Source organism: Borostomias antarcticus (assembly GCF_949987555.1).
Source record: "Borostomias antarcticus genome assembly, chromosome: 18".
NCBI classification, from domain to species: domain Eukaryota; kingdom Metazoa; phylum Chordata; class Actinopteri; order Stomiiformes; family Stomiidae; genus Borostomias; species Borostomias antarcticus.
Genome location: NC_140251.1, coordinates 9,269,290 through 9,287,658, shown reverse-complemented (window position 1 = coordinate 9,287,658; position 18,369 = coordinate 9,269,290). Strand labels below are relative to the sequence as shown.

At 44.6% G+C, this 18,369-nt stretch overlaps 1 protein-coding gene across 1 annotated transcript; it reads left to right on the top strand.

The window, feature by feature from the left end:
- Positions 1-7,268: 7,268 nt before the first annotated feature.
- map2k1 (mitogen-activated protein kinase kinase 1) lies at positions 7,269-18,312 on the top strand. The gene is made up of 11 exons (XM_084453234.1): positions 7,269-7,480; positions 13,243-13,453; positions 14,307-14,453; positions 14,901-14,978; positions 15,092-15,143; positions 15,699-15,823; positions 16,066-16,273; positions 16,832-16,917; positions 17,078-17,136; positions 17,401-17,446; positions 17,530-18,312. Exons 1-11 carry the CDS (start codon positions 7,398-7,400, stop codon positions 17,641-17,643), a joined length of 1,209 nt encoding a protein of 402 aa, XP_084309360.1. The 5' UTR covers positions 7,269-7,397; the 3' UTR covers positions 17,644-18,312.
- Positions 18,313-18,369: the final 57 nt, after the last annotated feature.

Below are 18,369 nucleotides of genomic sequence, written 5' to 3'. Positions count from 1 at the left end.
TAGAGCAGTGGTTCTTAACCTTGTTGGAGGTACTGAACCCCACCAGTTTCATATGCGCATTCACCGAACCCTTCTTAATCGGGAAAATAAAATATGATTTTTTCAAATTGAAAACATAGGTATATATTTTACTGGTGCACAAAATGAACCGTGCATCAACATCACTGTGTTCAAAGAACAAAACCATCAAAACATGATTTTCACACAAAAACAAAAACATAATAATGAATATTTACTGCAAATCAGTGTGACTTCTGCTGTTGCCAATGATGGCCAAGCGGGGCGTGTCATCACGAATCATATGAGTCGGGTGTGTGTCTTGACCTCCGCCGAACCCCTCAGACTGACTCACCGAACCCCTGGGGTTCGATCGAACCCAGGTTAAGAACCACTGCTCTAGAGGTTAGACTGAGGGTCATGTGTCCATCACATACTGTTCTATGTTAACAGTAAACCGGATCACATAGGTTTTTAGGAATCTGGGTGTGACCCTGGATGACCAACTGTCGTTCTCCGCACATATCACATCCGTCACTCGCACCTGCAGATTCCTGCTCTAAAATATCAGGAGGATTCGCCCTTTCTTCACTGATGAAATGGTGCAGGTGCTCATCCAGGCCCTGGTCATCTCCCGCCTGGACTACTGCAACTCCCTCCTTGCTGGGGCCCCGGCGTCAGCCATTAAACCTCTGGAACTTGTCCAGAAAGCTGCTGCTCGCCTGGTGTTCAACCACCCCAAGTTCTCCCACACAACTTCCCTTCTCGGTTCCCTACACTGGCTGCCTGTAGCAGCTCACATCCAGTTTAAAACTCTGGCGCTAGCCTACAGGGCATTGAAAGGAACAGCCCCCTCCTACTTCCAGGCCATGGTCGAACCCTATACCCTCTCCCGACCGCTATACCTTGGGGCGACTGGTTGCCCCGTCACTCCAAGGCCCCTGCGGTTGATCAACACGGTCACGGCTCTTCTCTGTCCTGGCCCCACACGCAAATGCATTCATGGGCGGAGGTCAAATTCTAGTCAATGATCGTTTCGCGGGTTTATCATCCATCCACCTCCATCCAGGAGACCAAAACACCAAATTGATGCAATAGTGACTCAAAATGAAACTGAAAGAGAACGAACCTCTCTGCACCTACAATGCTTCATAAGGAGATGCTAGAAGCATAGAGCAAGCATAATAACAAGTGCAGTGAGCCACCGTTCAGAACCGCAAGCATCGTTCAATATCGGCTACTCTTCTTGATGAGGGTCGCTTTGTGCCATGTTTTTCGACAGAGACAGAGGACGGCTGGAGGTAAGATGACATAGAAATGAATCCTTATGTAGAAGGTGATATTATTACATAGATTTTCTAGGTCATTTTCAAGTTATACGGGCATTTTGTATGATTTTTTTTAAAACCATACATGTCAGTTAGGCTACTTACTGTGCTATCAATATTTCAAGGGTTAGCTAAGGTGCCTCCTTAGCTAAGGCATACATTATTTAAAGGTTAGCCTACTTTCCTAAGGGCAGTCTAAACCCATAGTTATCTGTCCCTTAGCGATGCGCTCCGTTCGCCCCGTTATAGTTTTAGCCCAACTAGAGCAAGATTATACTTTTAAAAAGGAGAGTTGCAATATAGTGCACATCTATCTACCCTGCCTGCGCAAATTACATTATTAGTACAATAAACTTTATGAAAATTAATGATGAAAACAATGTTTTTGTATCTTACATAAAACATCACGGGAATGTTGTCTTTTACAATTTTATTGAACCAAATAAAATATATGGACTATCCATAATATAAATCCAACCTACTGTAGACCTATAGTAGGGTAGACACAGGTAGCCTAATTAATTAAGGTCCCCTTCAATTAAGTGTGTCACAGCCAACTCGTGCTTCGTGTTTACATCGTGGCTGCATTACAACGCATCCTTGTATTGAACCAAAGGAACCAATGGCGACGCCGTCCGCGTAGCCGTTATGTTCGTGTTAGTCATTTTATCAGGACCAAGCCCCCAGGAATCGAAATCTAAAGTGAAGGCCTATTGAACCGCGCCATCTTGGCTAGATTTGTAGTCACTTGGCTATTTCCGGTTACTTTTGACTTGCGCAGTTGAGCTTCTCTGGCCGACGCGCGTCCACGAAAAAGTTCACATTTCTCTGAAATGTAGACGCGCGTTCCCGGCTCTCCCCGCTTTGATTTAGCAATGAAAACCGGCTTGCATATTAACCTGTTTTTGTCAAATATATCAATTGGAGAAATTATTTTTTGATCCTGGCATCTTAGTTTTAACAAGTTAAATATAATTGAACATGTTTTGTTTGCTAGTAGATGGTATTCATTCCGTTCGCGATAACGTTATTGCAGCCTGGCTAAATTCCTCCAGGGAGCCAGTGACCGGCGAGTTGAAGAGCTTCACTCCCCGCCAGCAGGAGCTCTGGCCGCGGCTACCGCATCTCGGAAAACCCGCTGAGTTCGTGGCTGCTATTTCACACTCGCCCTTGATCAATCCCAATACCGATCCATGGTAATAATGAATCAATCGTTCAGATCAGATCGGCAGTGCTGCATGCATGTTACAACATCATTGTTAGCTTTATTAACATAACCATAGCCTACATTTATCTCTCTAACGTTAGGCTATCCATCTTACACCAGTCGGCCATTCGATAGCTGGAAGCGGTCAACGCCAACGTTGACTGAAAACACCCAAACTCAGTGTATCGTTTCATCTTCATGCTACACATCAACTCCTTTACATTGTATGTGAATAAATTCCTGTTATTCTAAAAATATCCCATTTCTGTCCATTCCTGGAAAAGGCTAATAATTGCTGTCAAATGATCACTCCAGTTTATCACCGTATCCCACTACCATTTCAACTATGCACAGGAGGTTGTCTTGTGGTCATTTTCATTAAAAAATGATTAGCCTGATCAGTTTGTTGTATGTATTAAGTCCATTCAGAGAAATGTGAACTTTTTCGTGGACGCGCGTCGGCCAGAGAAGCTCAACTGCGCAAGTCAAAAGTCACCGGAAGGCCAGAGAAGCTCAACTGCGCAAGTCAAAAGTAACCGGAAATAGTCAAATGACTACAAATTTTGCCAAGATGGCGCGGTTCAATAGGGCTTCATTGTTGATAGCGGCCAGTGAATGGAGTGGCTGTATCCAGTTTATATAATACATCCATGATCAGGACCAACTTCAGTCCTCTGGATGTCCTCTTGGTCAGCGCCATCCTCTCCAAATACAGGCGTTGTGAAAAGTTGTCCTACCTCCTCAGGATGACCTGCGATCCATTATATTGTGCTTAATTCATAGATAGCGCATCCTAGAGTAATGTCTATCAGATTGTTCTATGACCCATTTTATTGTGTGTAACGCATCCTGTCAGATAGGGATGTCGACAGATCCATGGTATAGCACAGTAATGGATAGTAGAGCATTCTGATAGTCATTTCCTACCTGAATGTCTATCAGAATAACACAATGGCTTTTTAACGTTTGGGCAGTTACTTTTCTTTGAACGAGATAATATTATTATTATATTGACGCCAAATTCAGGATAGCTACTCATGATGGCACCTGCGTTTGAACGGAATGCTGCTAGACTGATAAAATACCTACTACTACACTGTCAGACCTGTAGCTAAAGTGTTTTACAGTGAGTTTAGAACTCACCTGTGACTCACAAACTTGGTTGTTTTGTCAAAAGAGCCTTGTAAATCGTGACGTCACAGAGCTCTTGTATTTTGTCAAAAGAGCCTTGTAAATCGTGACGTCACAGAGCGCCCTTGTGACGTGGGCCAGGAGATGTATAAAAGCCAGAGAGTCCCGGTCGTCGTCGTCGTCTTCCAGGGAGAGAGAGGAGGAGGAGGCCAGAGTCTCTCTGGCTCTCTGGCTCTATCCCTCAGATAGATCTCCTCTTCGTGTGTGTTTGTCTGTCTTTTGTGTGTGTTTGTCTGTGTGTGTTTGTCTGTCTTTTGTGTGTGTTTGTCTGTGTTTGTCTGTGTTTGTCTGTCTTTTGTGTGTGTTTGTCTGTGTGTGTTTGTCTGTCTTTTGTGTGTTTGTTTGTCTGTCTTTTGTGTGTGTTTGTCTGTCTTTTGTGTGTGTTTGTCTGTGTGTGTGTATGTCTGTCTTTTGTGTGTTTGTTTGTTTGTCTGTGTTGTGTGTGTGTTTGTTTGTCTGTGTTGTGTGTGTGTTTGTTTGTTTGTCTGTCTGTGTTGTGTGTGTGTGTGTTTGTTTGTCTGTTTGTGAGGAGGAGATATCTATCTGAGGACTCTGGCTGGAGGAGGAGGAGGTCTCTCTGGATCTTTGGCTCGGAGGAGGAGGAGGAGGAGGAGGAGGAGGAGGTGGTGGAGGAGGAGGTCTCTCTGACTCTCTGGCTTGGAGGAGGAGGAGGAGGAGGAGGTGGTGGTGGAGGAGGGATAATCAAATAAATGAACAAAAAAAAAAAGAACACTTGTACAATTTGCTTTTTTGTCTTTGATATAATATATTATAACTGGTAAGACAGTAGACAATAAGGGACAGCTTCACTAACGATGTAGCCTACCTTACGATGTATAAGACGCCGACTAAGGGATAGTCTGGCAAACACGCGTTACATACATACATACATACATACATACATACATACATACATACATACATACATACATACATACATACATACATACAGCCTGTATAGGTATGTCTACACATAGGCCTATATACATACATACACGCAGTCCTCGACTTTTGGAAGTTGATCTCAAATTAGAGCGAACTTAGTGTGAACTTGTGTGAGAAGCGCGTCATATTCCCAGCCGCGCTTCATGTTACATTTTTCCATTCCATGGAAAAGGGCATTCACTCTCCCATCCTTCTGAAACAGGGGAACAGAGATTATGTGATCAGTCCCCAAACAGGAATCGAACCCTGGCCTCCAGCATGGAACTCCAGTGGTTAGTCCATTATACCAAAAAGGGAACTGAGAGTTTGGGAAAGCCTGGGCTTTTTGTTCATGTACATTCTCTCCCATCCTGAAACAGGGGAACAGAGAGGAGGACAAGAGATGTTGTGGTTAGAAGTCCCCAAACAGCAAGCGAACTCTGGCCTCTAGCATGGTAGTCCAGTGTTTAGACCATTATACCACCAAGGGGTCTGAGGGTTTGGGAAGGCCTTCCGTCCATTTGAAAAAACTAAACATTTACCTGGTAAATACATATAAAGTATAGCCTAATATATAATGGGTAATTACTGAGACAGAGGGGCCTGAGGGTTTGGGACGGCCTGGGCTTTTTGTTCACGTACATTCTCTCCCATCCTTCTCAAACAGGGGATAAGTGTTCTGGGACCACTGCCTCTTGTGGTAGCAACATAGAACTGCAGGTCAACAAAATGACAGAGGAAGGGATGGAGGGAAGGAGGGGTAAGGCCCATTCATACGCTACGCTAGCGCGAGCTACGCAAGGCGACGCAAGGTGACGTTGACGAGTCCTTATGTAGAAATGTGTCATGCCAAAAATTGTAACTTTACGAGAGCGCAAGTGTTCGAGAGCGCAAGTGTTCACACACTCAGTTCACACACTAAGTTCACACTAACCGATACGGGCGCTGATGCAAGGCCGCAACCCCCACACGCTCAGAGGGAACCAAAATACTTGCGTAGATCCGCGTTCACAGCCGCGTCAGCGTAGCTCGCATAGAGTAGCCTATGACTCAGGTCAAAGAGGGCGGGAGGGAGAGACAACCGGACATTTGCTATATATGGTGCGTGTCGCCACGCACACAAAAAACATCTTCTGGACGCGAACCCCAGACGAAAAATCATTCAAGGACAACTTAAACGCTTTGCTAGTAGTGAAATACGTAAACATGAAGTAAGATATGGTCCAAGTATGACAATTTTTTTCTTTTAATTTGTTTATTCGCCCAGTTATTCTGTTCTGCTCACAAATTTAATGGGTTCTAAATTGGCCCAAGCTACACCCCCCACCGAGTTTCGTGAAAATCGCTCTGGTAGTTTTTGTGTAGCTCAGCCAGGCCGTGTTCACACTAGACTTCTTTCTTTTAACCCTGCTAAATAACGAACGAACAATCGAACCCCCGAAACAGAATCCCGGGAAATCTTCCAGAGAGGACTCTGTCTCCCCGTCCATGCTGAAGTCCTACTGTGCTGATCAGCTGTCCCCGTATACTGACATCTTCAACACCTCACTAGAGACCTGCCATGTTACAGCCTGCTAAGACCTCCATGAATGATTTCATTCGAATCATTGTCTCTGTATCTCAGAGCCTCAAGGCTGAATGTTGTTATGTCTCAGTTCCTTCGGCATGGGAACTTGATCTTGATTCAATTTCAATTCAGAATACAAACAGAAATGTTAGTTACATTCTACTCTTAAAGATTCTCACTTTTATTAATGTGATTAGTACAATATATGTTTGCTTTAATAAGAAAATACATTGTTTATTTTAACTACTGGCATTGCTTTCATTGCAAATAATCCAGACATCACTTTGTGAGGCTATGCTCATCCCACCGCAGTCATTGGTCTCATCTAGGACGTGGATATTCATACAACAGAATCTCACGTCCTCTTGATGCAACCATTTCACCCCTCGTAGCCTATTTTCTGAAGAACTGGTGCTTCCAGCACTCACTGAAGTGCCAAGTTATTGTTTCTGCCGACTCGGCGCGACCCCTTAGCTCTACAGCATTATTCTGCCCAAGTTGTGCTAGCTGGACCTCATGGGGTTCATGCGGAGGAACTGGGGACCCCGTAAGAACCCCAATCACAGTTTCAGGTGATTTAATTATTTTAGGACCAGGTGAAGACTTCCTTCTTCCCTCACTGGCCTCTGGTTTGACCCTCCTGACCTCTTGGGCCACAGGACTCTCCTGTCCTCACGGTTTCGAGGACGAGGCTCAAGAGACCGCATTCCTTCGACAGTATCCAATAAGACAACATACTCAGAATATCATAGAAGAATGTAATGGGTTGGCTTCCAGTAGGCTAAACATTTCAGGGAGGAGACCGTTTATGTACCACGCACTAGCAATATTCATAATTATTCAGTGTCAGTACTATCCATAACCAGTAGAGGGAGCGCTCCTCCACACATGCTGTCCGGAAGACCAACGTAAATATTTTCGTGACGTCTAATCTCAGGATCATTCATGTCATCCGCCCATTAGTAGAACCTACGTGATATCTGTGGCTGATTACCACCTCTGTCTGGTATTTATCAACCTGAAAAGCTTGCTCAGATTCGGAAATATTTTCGCGTGAATTAAACCAGATATCAGCATTCGTGAAGGTTCATAGTCTGACTGCTTTTCTGGCTACCAGAGCATCAGCTGAATCACATCTGAAAATCCGCTTCTCCAAACCAGCAGGCTACAAAATAGAGACAAAATGCAAAAAAGACGGAAGCCTGAGCCGATCCAGCTCAACCCAATCCCTGATGGAAACACCATTAATGGAACCGGTGCCACAGAGTGAGTATTCTACCATTTAGGCAAATATACGTTTTTATTTTAACGCTAAACGATATGCCAATGTCAACCTTGTGGGTCGTGATTATAGCCTGCGGCTTGGTCGTAGGTGTTGTGTCAACTATTCAATATTAAGTGTTGAGAGAGAGGGAGGAGTGTGTATGTATTGAAGTCTATCAGTGGAGGAGTGAGTGTATGTAGTCTAACAGTCAGATAGAGAGAGAGGGGGGTGTGTGTGTGTGTACAGTATGTAGTCAAGGAGAGAGAGGGAGAGAGCGGAGTGTGTGTGTATGTACTGAAGTCTATCAGTGGAGGAGTGAGTGTATGTAGTCTAACAGTCAGAGAGAGAGAGAGAGAGAGAGACTTCCATACTTACACTCCTCTCTATCAGTTAAAAAGTACCCCAGGTGTTTTGAGCCTGTGTACACGTGTCAGACTGGTGGTCCTCTCATCTTCCATGGTGGACCTGTATACCTACTCTTCAAACAACTAAGTTAACTTATAAAGCTGGTTACACAAAACAGCCTGCCTTGGACTCATAATACTCCAGTGTTTCCCCCACTGAATGTGTGGATGGCGATTAACAATTAAGGACCAGAATTTGCAGGGTGATAGTGTGATGAATCGAAGTTTAATGGTTTTCCAAGTGGGGATATTTCAAAGACAATCACAATCTCAGAACATAAAAGTAATGGAGACATTGAATATGTGTGACATCATGCTCTAGTTCTCCGATCAAGGATGACAATAGGAACCATTTATATATAAACATTCAACCTATCTGTGCCAATATGCCGTTGAAATGTTGAAGTATTGGTTTGCTAAATTGGTGGGTATGTATGTTTCATTTGCCAGGCCTAGCTGATTCTGCTAGCGATGGTCAGACTTGAGCCACCTTCAGTGTTAATCACAGGCCCGGTCCTCAATAGAAAACTGCATAACACAACAGTATGCTTTGGACTATAGTGTATACTGTTCGTATGCCTAAATCCATGTTTGATTGACAGTTTGCATGGTTAAACAAAGCGACTCTAGCTGCTGGTTTGTAAGGGCCCATCGCATGTACCCTGTTTCTGCTGTAGGTACTGTAGATAGGTCAGTGTGGGATGTCGGATGCCCTGCGTTGCTGTGTGCAAGGCCGTCTTTATCCCATGATGTACGGACAGAGAAGAGCACATTCCTCATGCTCCTCTGGGCAGGCTGTGGCAGGCCGTGGAACGCTGGTGTGAAGTACAAACCAGGAGGCGTGATTCAGGGCTTTGTAAGGGCCTGCCACAGAGGGGGCCAACTGGAATCCCTCTTCCCGGCAGGAGTGGAACTGGAACTGGAAGTTACAACTAGGGGATTGGGGGCGGGGGGGATGGCAGAGAGGGCTTACTCTAATTCTTCACTCCAGCTCAGCAATGCTGTTATACTGTGGCAGCCAGCCGGACAGACCCAGCTGACATGTTGCTGACAGAATGCCCTTGGTTCTCAGTGTCTTTCATTCTGTTTCTGCTCTGTGGTTTTGATGCCAGTGCTGAAGGCTACAGTATAGACTAGTTTGGCCCACTGACAGTGCATGATGACATAACTATTTTCCTATGTGACTTTTAGGCTATTTCATAGATGGTGAATCTTTTAACCACTCTCAAGTTGTTTACTGTAGTAGTCTGAGAAATAAATGCGCGCGCACACACATACACACACACACACACACACACACACACACAGACATGTCATTCTCAGGAAGCAGCTGTGTCTGCAGGCAGTGGCTTTGGCCGGCTCCTAACATTCAGGGTCCTTCTCTCTCTCCTGGCTGTGCTACAGTATTGCCTCAGAGACCTTCATGGTTTCAGACTTTAATCTCGGACCTGCAGCATCAGATGGACCGAGATTTTTTTTTTCCTCAAGAAGCAGTGATTAGGACAAATGGTGATGAAGGCAAGGCAAGTTTATTTGTATAGCACATTTCAGCATCAAGGCAATTCAAAGTGCTTTACATGAGACATGAAAAGCATCAAGACAAAGTGCAACACATAAATGGTCATATAAAACGAAATGCAAAAAAGGACATTTAAAACAAAATGCAGGAAAAATAAAATACAGGAATAAAAGTTACAGTGCAGTGTATAAATAAATAATTATTTGATTTAATAAAAAGCAGCGGCAAAAAGAAAAGTCTTCAGTCTTGATTTAAAAGAACTGAGAGTTGCAGCAGACCTGCAGTTTTCTGGAAGTTTGTTCCAGATATGTGGAGCATAAAAACTGAACGCTGTTTCTCCATGTTTTGTTTTAACTCTGGGGACAGAAAGCAGGCCTGTGCCAGACGACCTGAGAGGTCTGGATGGTTCATAGCATATGAGCAGATCAGAAATATATTTTGGTCCTAAACCATTCAGTGCTTTATAAACCAACAAGTCAATTCTTTGACAGACAGGAAGCCAGTGTAAGGACCTCAGAACTGGAGTGATGTGATCCACTTTCTTGGTCTTAGTGAGGACTCGAGCAGCAGCGTTCTGAATCAGCTGCAGCTATCTGATCGATTTTTTAGAGAGACCTGTAAACACACCGTTACAGTAGTCGAGTCTACTGAAGATAAAGATACACATGGACAAGTTTTTCCAGATCCTGCTGAGACATAAGTCCTTTAATCCTTGATATATTCTTCAGGTGATAGTAGGCTGACTTTGTAATTGTCTTAATGTGACTGTTGAAATTCAGGTCTGAGTCCATGACTACACCAAGATTTCTGGCTTCGTTTGTGGTTTTTATCAAATCAAATCAAAGCTTTATTTGTATAGTGCATTTCATACACAGAGGCAACACAATGCGCTTTACAGAGAACAAGGGAGGTGGGCATAGGTCCCACCCCTGCATATTCCAGAGGGAAGCAAAAAAACAGTATCACCCAGGGGCCAGAAAAGTGAGCTGTAAAAATTCTTCCCTGGCCCCTCTCAACGAGGCGATCGAGCAAGCTCCTGGAGTATGTTTGCCTAACGGCTAAGAACATTTATAAGGCAATAAATTACATTAAATTACATTTTCAGAGTAAGAAGGGCTAAAAAAAAAAAGCATCACTGATTGGAGCTGAACGCTGACTTTTAATCGTTCTACTTTGGCACCAAAGACAATTACTTCAGTTTTATTTTTGTTTAGTTGAAGTTCAAGTTCTGGCACATCCAGTCGTTGATTTGTTCAATGCACTAACTCAGCGCTTGTATGGGATTATAGTCCCCTGGTGATATGGTGATATAAATTTGTGTCGTCTGTATAAAAGCTATGGCATATTTTGTTGTTTTCCATAATTTGAGCTATGGGAGCATGTAAATGTTGAAAAGAAGAGGCCCTTGAATGGAGGTAATTTTTGTCCGCTCAGATTTGTAATTGCTTATAGACACAAAGTATTACCTGTCCTTCAAGTAGGATTCAAACCAGTCTAGCACTGTGCCAGAAATTCCCAGCCAGTTTTCCAGTCGGCCTAGTAATGTGGTGTGGTCAACCGTGTTGAATGCAGCGCTGAGATCCAGTAATACTAAGACTGAAATTCTGCCATTGTCTGTGTTTAAATGGATGTCATTGAAGACCTTAACGAGCAGTCTCGGTGCTGTGGTGTGGTCGAAATCCTGACTGGAAGACATCAAAACAATTATTTAGTGCCAGGAAGTTGTTCAGCTGTTGAAAAACTGCTTTTTCAATGATTTTACTTAAAAACAGGAGGTTTGATATGGGCCTATAATTGTTCATTTGTGAGGTGTCTAGATTATTCTTTTTGTGAGTGGCTGTAAGCCAGCGCACCAAAGATAGCAAATGTCCGGTTGTCACTCCCTCCCTCCCTCCCTTCCTCCGTTGTGTTGTTGACCTGGAGTTCTATGTTGTCACCACAAGAGGCTAGAGGCACTCGTTCAATTCACAGCTATTTCAGTGGCATGGCTAGCTTCCGTCCTACCAGTCCTGAACAGAGACAAGCCAGCTACGCACATAAGCCAGGCTGGACCTGGCCTGGTTTAAGAGTGGCTTGGCAACTGCAGTTTTCAGTGTTTGTGGGAACACACCTGAAAGAAGAGATGTGTTTACAATTTGTAGTAAATTAGAGGCCATGCAGTTAGATACACTTTTTTGAAAAAGCCTGTGGGCAGAATATCAAGGCAACAGGAGGAGGATTTCAGATATTGTATAATTTTCTCCAGGGTTTTATGGTTCATCGGATAAAATTCTGTCATGGTATTGATTTTAAGTGGACACTGGGACATGAAGGGACAATGAGAGATTCTCTGGCCATCACCTGCCTGTTATCATTGTGTATGTTTATCAGTAATTGGCAGACCAGGCACCGGGAGACGAGTTTTGACGAGAGGGCTACTGCGTGTCCTTGGGCATTGTGCAGATTGAACAGGCAGGGCTGCGTCGTGCCTGGCTGCCTACTTCACACACCTGTCAGCGAGGGAGCTGTGGTGCAGCTAGTGTTGTCCCTCTCACACACGTTGCGTGGAGTGTGTGTTGCTCCTCTCCTCCTCAGCTCTCCTCCGCCCCCGTCTCTCCAGTCAACAGCCCGCCCACGCACTTAGCAGCCCATCTCCATGGATATGTGGCTCCGCCATCAGAAATAAGGTTTAACCCTCTCCACGCCGCGCCAGGAGGAGCGCCAGGCCAGCACTGCGACCAGCACTGTTATACTGCTGTATAACTGAGACTAATTAGCTGAGGATTTTATCAAAGCGGTATTGTTCTCCTTATGTGAGAATATTATAATGCAAATGTAGGAATAAGAACCACTGTTTAAAGTGCACTGTTGAAAAGCTGGTTTTGCATCTGAATCGAAGAAGAGATGCTCTTTTCAGCTGTTCAGACTAAATTGGTTTTAGTCACATAAAAGTATAACTATCAGCCCATGTTTGGATGTTTTATGTAGCAGAAAAAGCTTTTGGTTTTACACTAATATAAACAGGGCCACAGAGATTTGATGCTGATTTGTCTGCATTTAAATGTCATTAATAAATGGGTTTTACCTCCCCGACCGGACAGATATTTAATCTTTGAAGGATTTACAGCACATCAATTCGCTGGCTAGTTATAGGACCCCCTCGTAAATGAGATGTTGCATCTCAAGGGGCTATCCTTCCAATAAATTCAATAAGCTGTTTGATCACTGAATAATTTGCCTGTGGCTTGATCAGTTGGTCTAAATCTTGACTTAACAACCTGGCTTGCTTCATAAAAATACAGTAGGCTTAGGCTACCTGTTCAAGCTGGACTTGTGGATATAACATGGCAGGAGAGAGGAGGAGGTGCATAGCAGGTCAGATGAGAGGAGGAGGTGCATAGCAGGTCAGATGAGAGGAGGAGGTGCATAGCAGGTCAGATGAGAGGAGGAGAGAGGAGGTGCATAGCAGGTCAGATGAGAGGAGGAGAGAGGAGGAGGTGCATAGCAGGTCAGATGAGCGGAGGAGAGAGCAGGAGGCGCTCTGGCAGGTCAGATGAGTTCACTCTGCAAAATGCATCGCCATGACAACTGAGCCAAGGGGAGAGGCAGAGGAACTCTCAACTTCCTCACACAGAGATCTGGGAAGGAACTACTCTGTAGCAGAGTGGCCTCAAGGCCCTGGCTCTCTGTGTGCGTGAGTGCGTGTGTGTGCGTGCTTGTGTGCATGCGTGTGTGCGCACGCATTAGTCTCTCTCCTTGTCTACTGTATTTCTCTATATAAAATGACATACCCTCAACTTTATTCAAAGTTGTACGTATAAAATCTCCCTCGCTCGCTCCACCTCTCGCCTCTCTCTCTCAGGACGAACCTGGAGGCGCTGCAGAAGAAGCTGGAGGAGCTGGAGCTGGACGAGCAGCAGCGGAAGCGCCTGGAGGCCTTCCTCACGCAGAAACAGAAGGTGGGGGAGCTGAAGGACGACGACTTTGAGAAGATCTGTGAGCTGGGCGCCGGGAATGGCGGGGTGGTCTTCAAGGTCTCCCACAGACCCTCGGCCCTCATCATGGCCAGGAAGGTGAGCTACGCTAACAAGTGGTCTGAGTAGAGGATTCAAGACCAGAGGTTTGAACTCCCGTGTTAGAACGGGTTCCTGGGTTAATTCTTGTTCGACCTCATCGTGGCGGGGTCCGTTTTGGATGGTAGGATGTAGAAATATACCCTGACGCGCCAGATGGTTTGCTTCAGAATGTGAGCTTGTGAAACTAGGATGGTCTCACGAGACTAATAGAATTCTGGTATTATAGAATTTCCCTGGCCAAATGACTGTTGAACAATATATCATCGCTGCTGAATGACCTTGTGATTAGTTAGCATCTAATTTTATTCAGCCTGTGAATGGAAAGATTTGTATGGCTGAATGCATCTGTAGCCGGGACTACAAATTAGGGAGGCTGTGGAATCCTATACTATCTAAATATCTATATCTTAACTAATTACCTATATTAAATACTAATCCTATATATTAAACTAACTAAACTAAAAGGCTCTAGCCCCCACCACCAAGCAACCCTCTTATGGCTTTCACTATTACTGTATGTGGACAATTATGTTAACTACTGGGTCAGGGGGAACAAAATAATAATCAACTTTAATAAACAACAAAACACAATAAACATAATACAATTATAACAATTCACAATTGACAAAACACAATAATATCCTAAGCTAAATATAATGGCCTAGGATAAAATGCCCTATAACTAATTCCTATCTACTGTTAATGGTACCAGTTGGAGCTCTTGTTGTGAGGGGGAAGTCCCAATTGCAGGGAATGGGGAATGATGAAACGATGTGCGGCTTGTCTGGGCGTGTGTGTTTGTGTGTGTGCGCGCAAACTCATCACATCTGTGTGACTGTGTGTGTTCCAGCTGATCCACCTAGAGATCAAGCCTGCCATCAGGAACCAGATCATCAGGGAGCTGCAGGTACTGCATGAGTGTAACTCCCCCTACATCGTGGGCTTCTACGGGGCCTTCTACAGCGACGGAGAGATCAGCATCTGCATGGAGCACATGGTACTGTTCATTTAACCGTCGTACTCTCGTCTGCATTGTGTTCAACGGTTCGACCCATGTTAAGGGCGGGATTCAAAGCCACGTTCCACAAGCTGTCCCGCTTGTGAGGCGGGCACGCTGACAGCTGCTCTAATAGGGACGTCCCTCTAGGAGGGAAATTCAGTGCTCCTTTGAGGAGTGAGTTTCACCAGCTACTCAAACGTTTCAATTCGGTTCGGTTCGAAACTTCTTCTCGTGTTTGCAAGTTTCCTCCCCCAAAAAAAACAATACGAAAAACATGCAGAAGAACAGATGCTCTTCGGTCCACTCCCTGACCAGGACCTGGACTGGGCACTTGGACTTGGACTGCTGTGTGCCGTGTTGCTGCTCACTGTGAGCAGCATCGACAACCACAAGCTCACAGACTTCTGAATATCTGAAGGTTTTTAACGTGCGATCTGACTGCAGGACGGTGGCTCACTGGACCAGTCTCTGAAGAAAGCTGGCAAGATCCCAGAACAGATCCTTGGCAAAGTCAGCATCGCTGTGGGTACCTCCATACACCACCCACCACCCGCATGGCTTCATCATGCATCATCTCCATGTCTACAGAACAGTGTGTTTTCTACTATATGACTGTGTTTTCTTTGCTTTTTCAGGTTATTAAAGGCCTGTCGTATCTAAGAGAGAAGCACAAGATCATGCACAGAGGTGAAAATCTGACGAAATGTGTTGGATTATTTCAAAACAAGTGCAAATTTGCAATAGCTGCGACCACGTACACACATGTGCAGCCAGAGCAAATTTTTGTGCACCAACCAACCAACCGAGCAAGTTATAGAGTAGGCTATAAGCATTTTCAATCTGCTCCTCTCTTGTCCAATTAATGGATTAGTACAGTAGCAGCTATGGTGTGAGTGATAGTGAACTGATTAGGCCCAGGTGTGCACATTTCTGTGGACTTTTTTGTGGACCGACTGACTGACCAACCGACCGACGGAGCGAGCTGTTAAGAGCTAAAAAATCTAAAGTGGAGGGCATGTGGTGGTCAGACATTAGATACCACATAAGACACCTGTTAACAGTCAGTTCCTAAATACTAGATCACTGGCACCTGTGTCAATTAAACATCCCCCTGCAGCTCAACAAATCAAAGTCAAAGACAGTTTAGTATAATGGTGAAGATTCCTACTCATAGACCATTACTGGACCTTGAAATTATTGCACTTAATACAACACGACTGGATATTGCATCCTGTCTTTCAGATGTCAAGCCTTCTAACATCCTAGTCAACTCCCGTGGTGAGATCAAGCTGTGTGACTTTGGTGTGAGCGGCCAGCTCATAGACTCCATGGCCAACTCCTTTGTGGGCACTCGCTCTTATATGTCTGTGAGTTCCCGACACTCTCCTGCTGCCTACACACATACACACACGCACACACATACACACACACATACACACATTTGTCTGTCTGGGCTCTGCTACTGTTGGGACCTGCACAAAATCTGCTGGGATGGAATCCGCCTTCGCACTAGCAAGTCAATTAACCCATCACTACTGCCGCTCTGCCTTGTGGGTTACGTTATGTTGGTCATATCTCTGACGGCGATCTCCTGCCCTATGTGACACAGCCGGAGCGTCTGCAGGGCACCCACTACTCTGTACAGTCGGACATATGGAGCATGGGCCTGTCGCTGGTGGAGATGGCCATTGGACGGTTTCCCATCCCGCCCCCCGGCGCCAAGGAGCTGGAACAGATCTTTGGTTTCCCCATGGAGGGGGAGGCGTCCTCCGCCGAGACCTATCCCAAGCCACGCCCCCCTGGCCGGCCAGGCAGCTGTGAGTGTCTTGAGAATATGGACAAGGACTACATAGGACAGTACTCACAATCACCTGAGAATACCGACTTGACCTACATAGGTCACCTCAAGTCATTCCTTTATCATCAGTCATCACTGCCTGCTTTTCTTACATAAAGTAACTACAGAACCATATAAACTAACTACAGTAGTCTCCTTACTGTCTGATGCTACCTAGTCTCAGTACTGTCTGATGCTACCAATTCTCTTTACTGTCCAATGCTACCTAGTCTCAGTACTGTCTGATGCTACCTAGTCTCAGTACTGTCTGATGCTACCTAGTCTCAGTACTGTCTGATGCTACGTAGTCTCAGTACTGTCTGATGCTACCTAGTCTCAGTACTGTCTGATGCTACCTAGTCTCAGTACTGTCTGATGCTACCTAGTCTCAGTACTGTCTGATGCTACCTAGTCTCAGTACTGTCTGATGCTACCTAGTCTCTGTACTGTCTGATGCTACCTAGTCTCTGTACTGTCTGATGCTACCTCTGTGCCTCTCCAAATGTCACCCTGACTCGCCCGTTCTTCTGTTCCCTAGCGTACGGAACAGACAGCAGACAGTACGGACCAGACAGCAGACCTCCCATGGCTATTTTTGAGCTGCTTGACTACATAGTCAATGAGGTGTGTAGATAACCCTGTTATGCATTCATATATTGATTTAGGTTGTAGTGAACTGAACTGTAATTGCATTTCCTAATGACTCTGCCAGTCGACCTGCATGTCATTTCATCAAGCCATGGTTTGTGTCTGCTCTGCTCTGATTGGTCTGTCTTATTCTCAGCCTCCACCTAAGCTCCCTGGTTTCTTCGGATCAGAATTTCAAGATTTTGTGAACAAATGGTAAGAATAAAGAAAATGATAATGAACAACTAAACTAGCGAGATGAAACAAAAACAAACAAAACAAAAAACAGTAACACATGCTACTATACTATCCTTGTAAATACGTTTCAGGTAAGGTAATCCACTTCAACACATCAGTTTTGAATGTTAGGTGCAGTGCCATCTAGTGGTGTAAGTAAAAAGTTGTTAAATAGATATATAGAAACACCTATGGTCAAACTCTGCTGAACTCTAACTCTAGGTCACATGTTTTGCTTAACAGTTTGATCAAGAACCCAGCAGAAAGGGCAGACCTGAAACAGTTAATGGTGAGTGTCTATTTTGGAACACCTTTGGTGTAGCAGACATGGACAGGTTTTAATCTGATCAATTCTGTTCGCTTCTCCTTCAGGTCCATCAGTTCATCAAGCAGTCCGAGGCAGAGGAGGTGGACTTCGCAGGCTGGCTGTGCAGCACCATCGGACTGAATCAGCCAGTAACTCCCACACACAGTGCGGGGATGTGAAGCAACTATCAATGTCCTTAACCAGCTCTCCATGCAGTACAACCCTCAACTTTACACTGCCTAATGAACCCAGAAGTCTGCCATAACAATTAGTTATGAATATATGGGAGCCAAGGGAAATATTTATTTCATGTGATGAGTATGAATCGAGTTAAGTGACTACATGCCATGTATAATTTGGGTCATATGAATGGGAATGCTGTTGCATTCACCTTGCAGAGCTGTCAATTGATGGCTGACATTCAAGGCCATTATTCCTGATTGAATGCCACAATGGATGTTTAAAGAGTAGTTTGGTAGTTATTTAATAAGCCCTCTTATTTAAGGTTATTGCTGTCATATACAACGGTCCATATACAAATTGTCAGACTGTGCACTCGATTAATATTAATGCTTGTCATAACTAAATAGTACACAGCGGATCTCTAAGGGCATATGCTTCTAGAGAACCATCAGCTGATCATATGTATCCCCATGGGCATATGCCCAGAGCTCCATTGTGTACTTCAGTGGTCATTGTGTCAATATATCAGGTGCAGTCTGTCTGTTTATACGAACAGTTGTAAAATTAAATAACCTAAAACAGGGCTTATGATGCCTAATACCAAACTCCAACAACAATCCTGTGAGCGTTTCCTCTGGATTTCTTCATGGCTAGCCAGCTGTACATCATTCCACTAAAGAACCCTCATGTGCAACAGTTGAACATGTCCGCCAGCAATCACA

Coding starts and splice junctions, on each gene's coding strand:
- map2k1 (XM_084453234.1), top strand. CDS start 7,398: ATGCAAAAAAGACGGAAGCCTGAGCCGATCCAGCTCAACCCAATCCCT. Junction 13,454..14,306: donor CCCTCATCATGGCCAGGAAG/GTGAGCTACGCT, acceptor TGTGTGTTCCAG/CTGATCCACCTAGAGATCAA. Junction 14,454..14,900: donor GCATCTGCATGGAGCACATG/GTACTGTTCATT, acceptor ATCTGACTGCAG/GACGGTGGCTCACTGGACCA.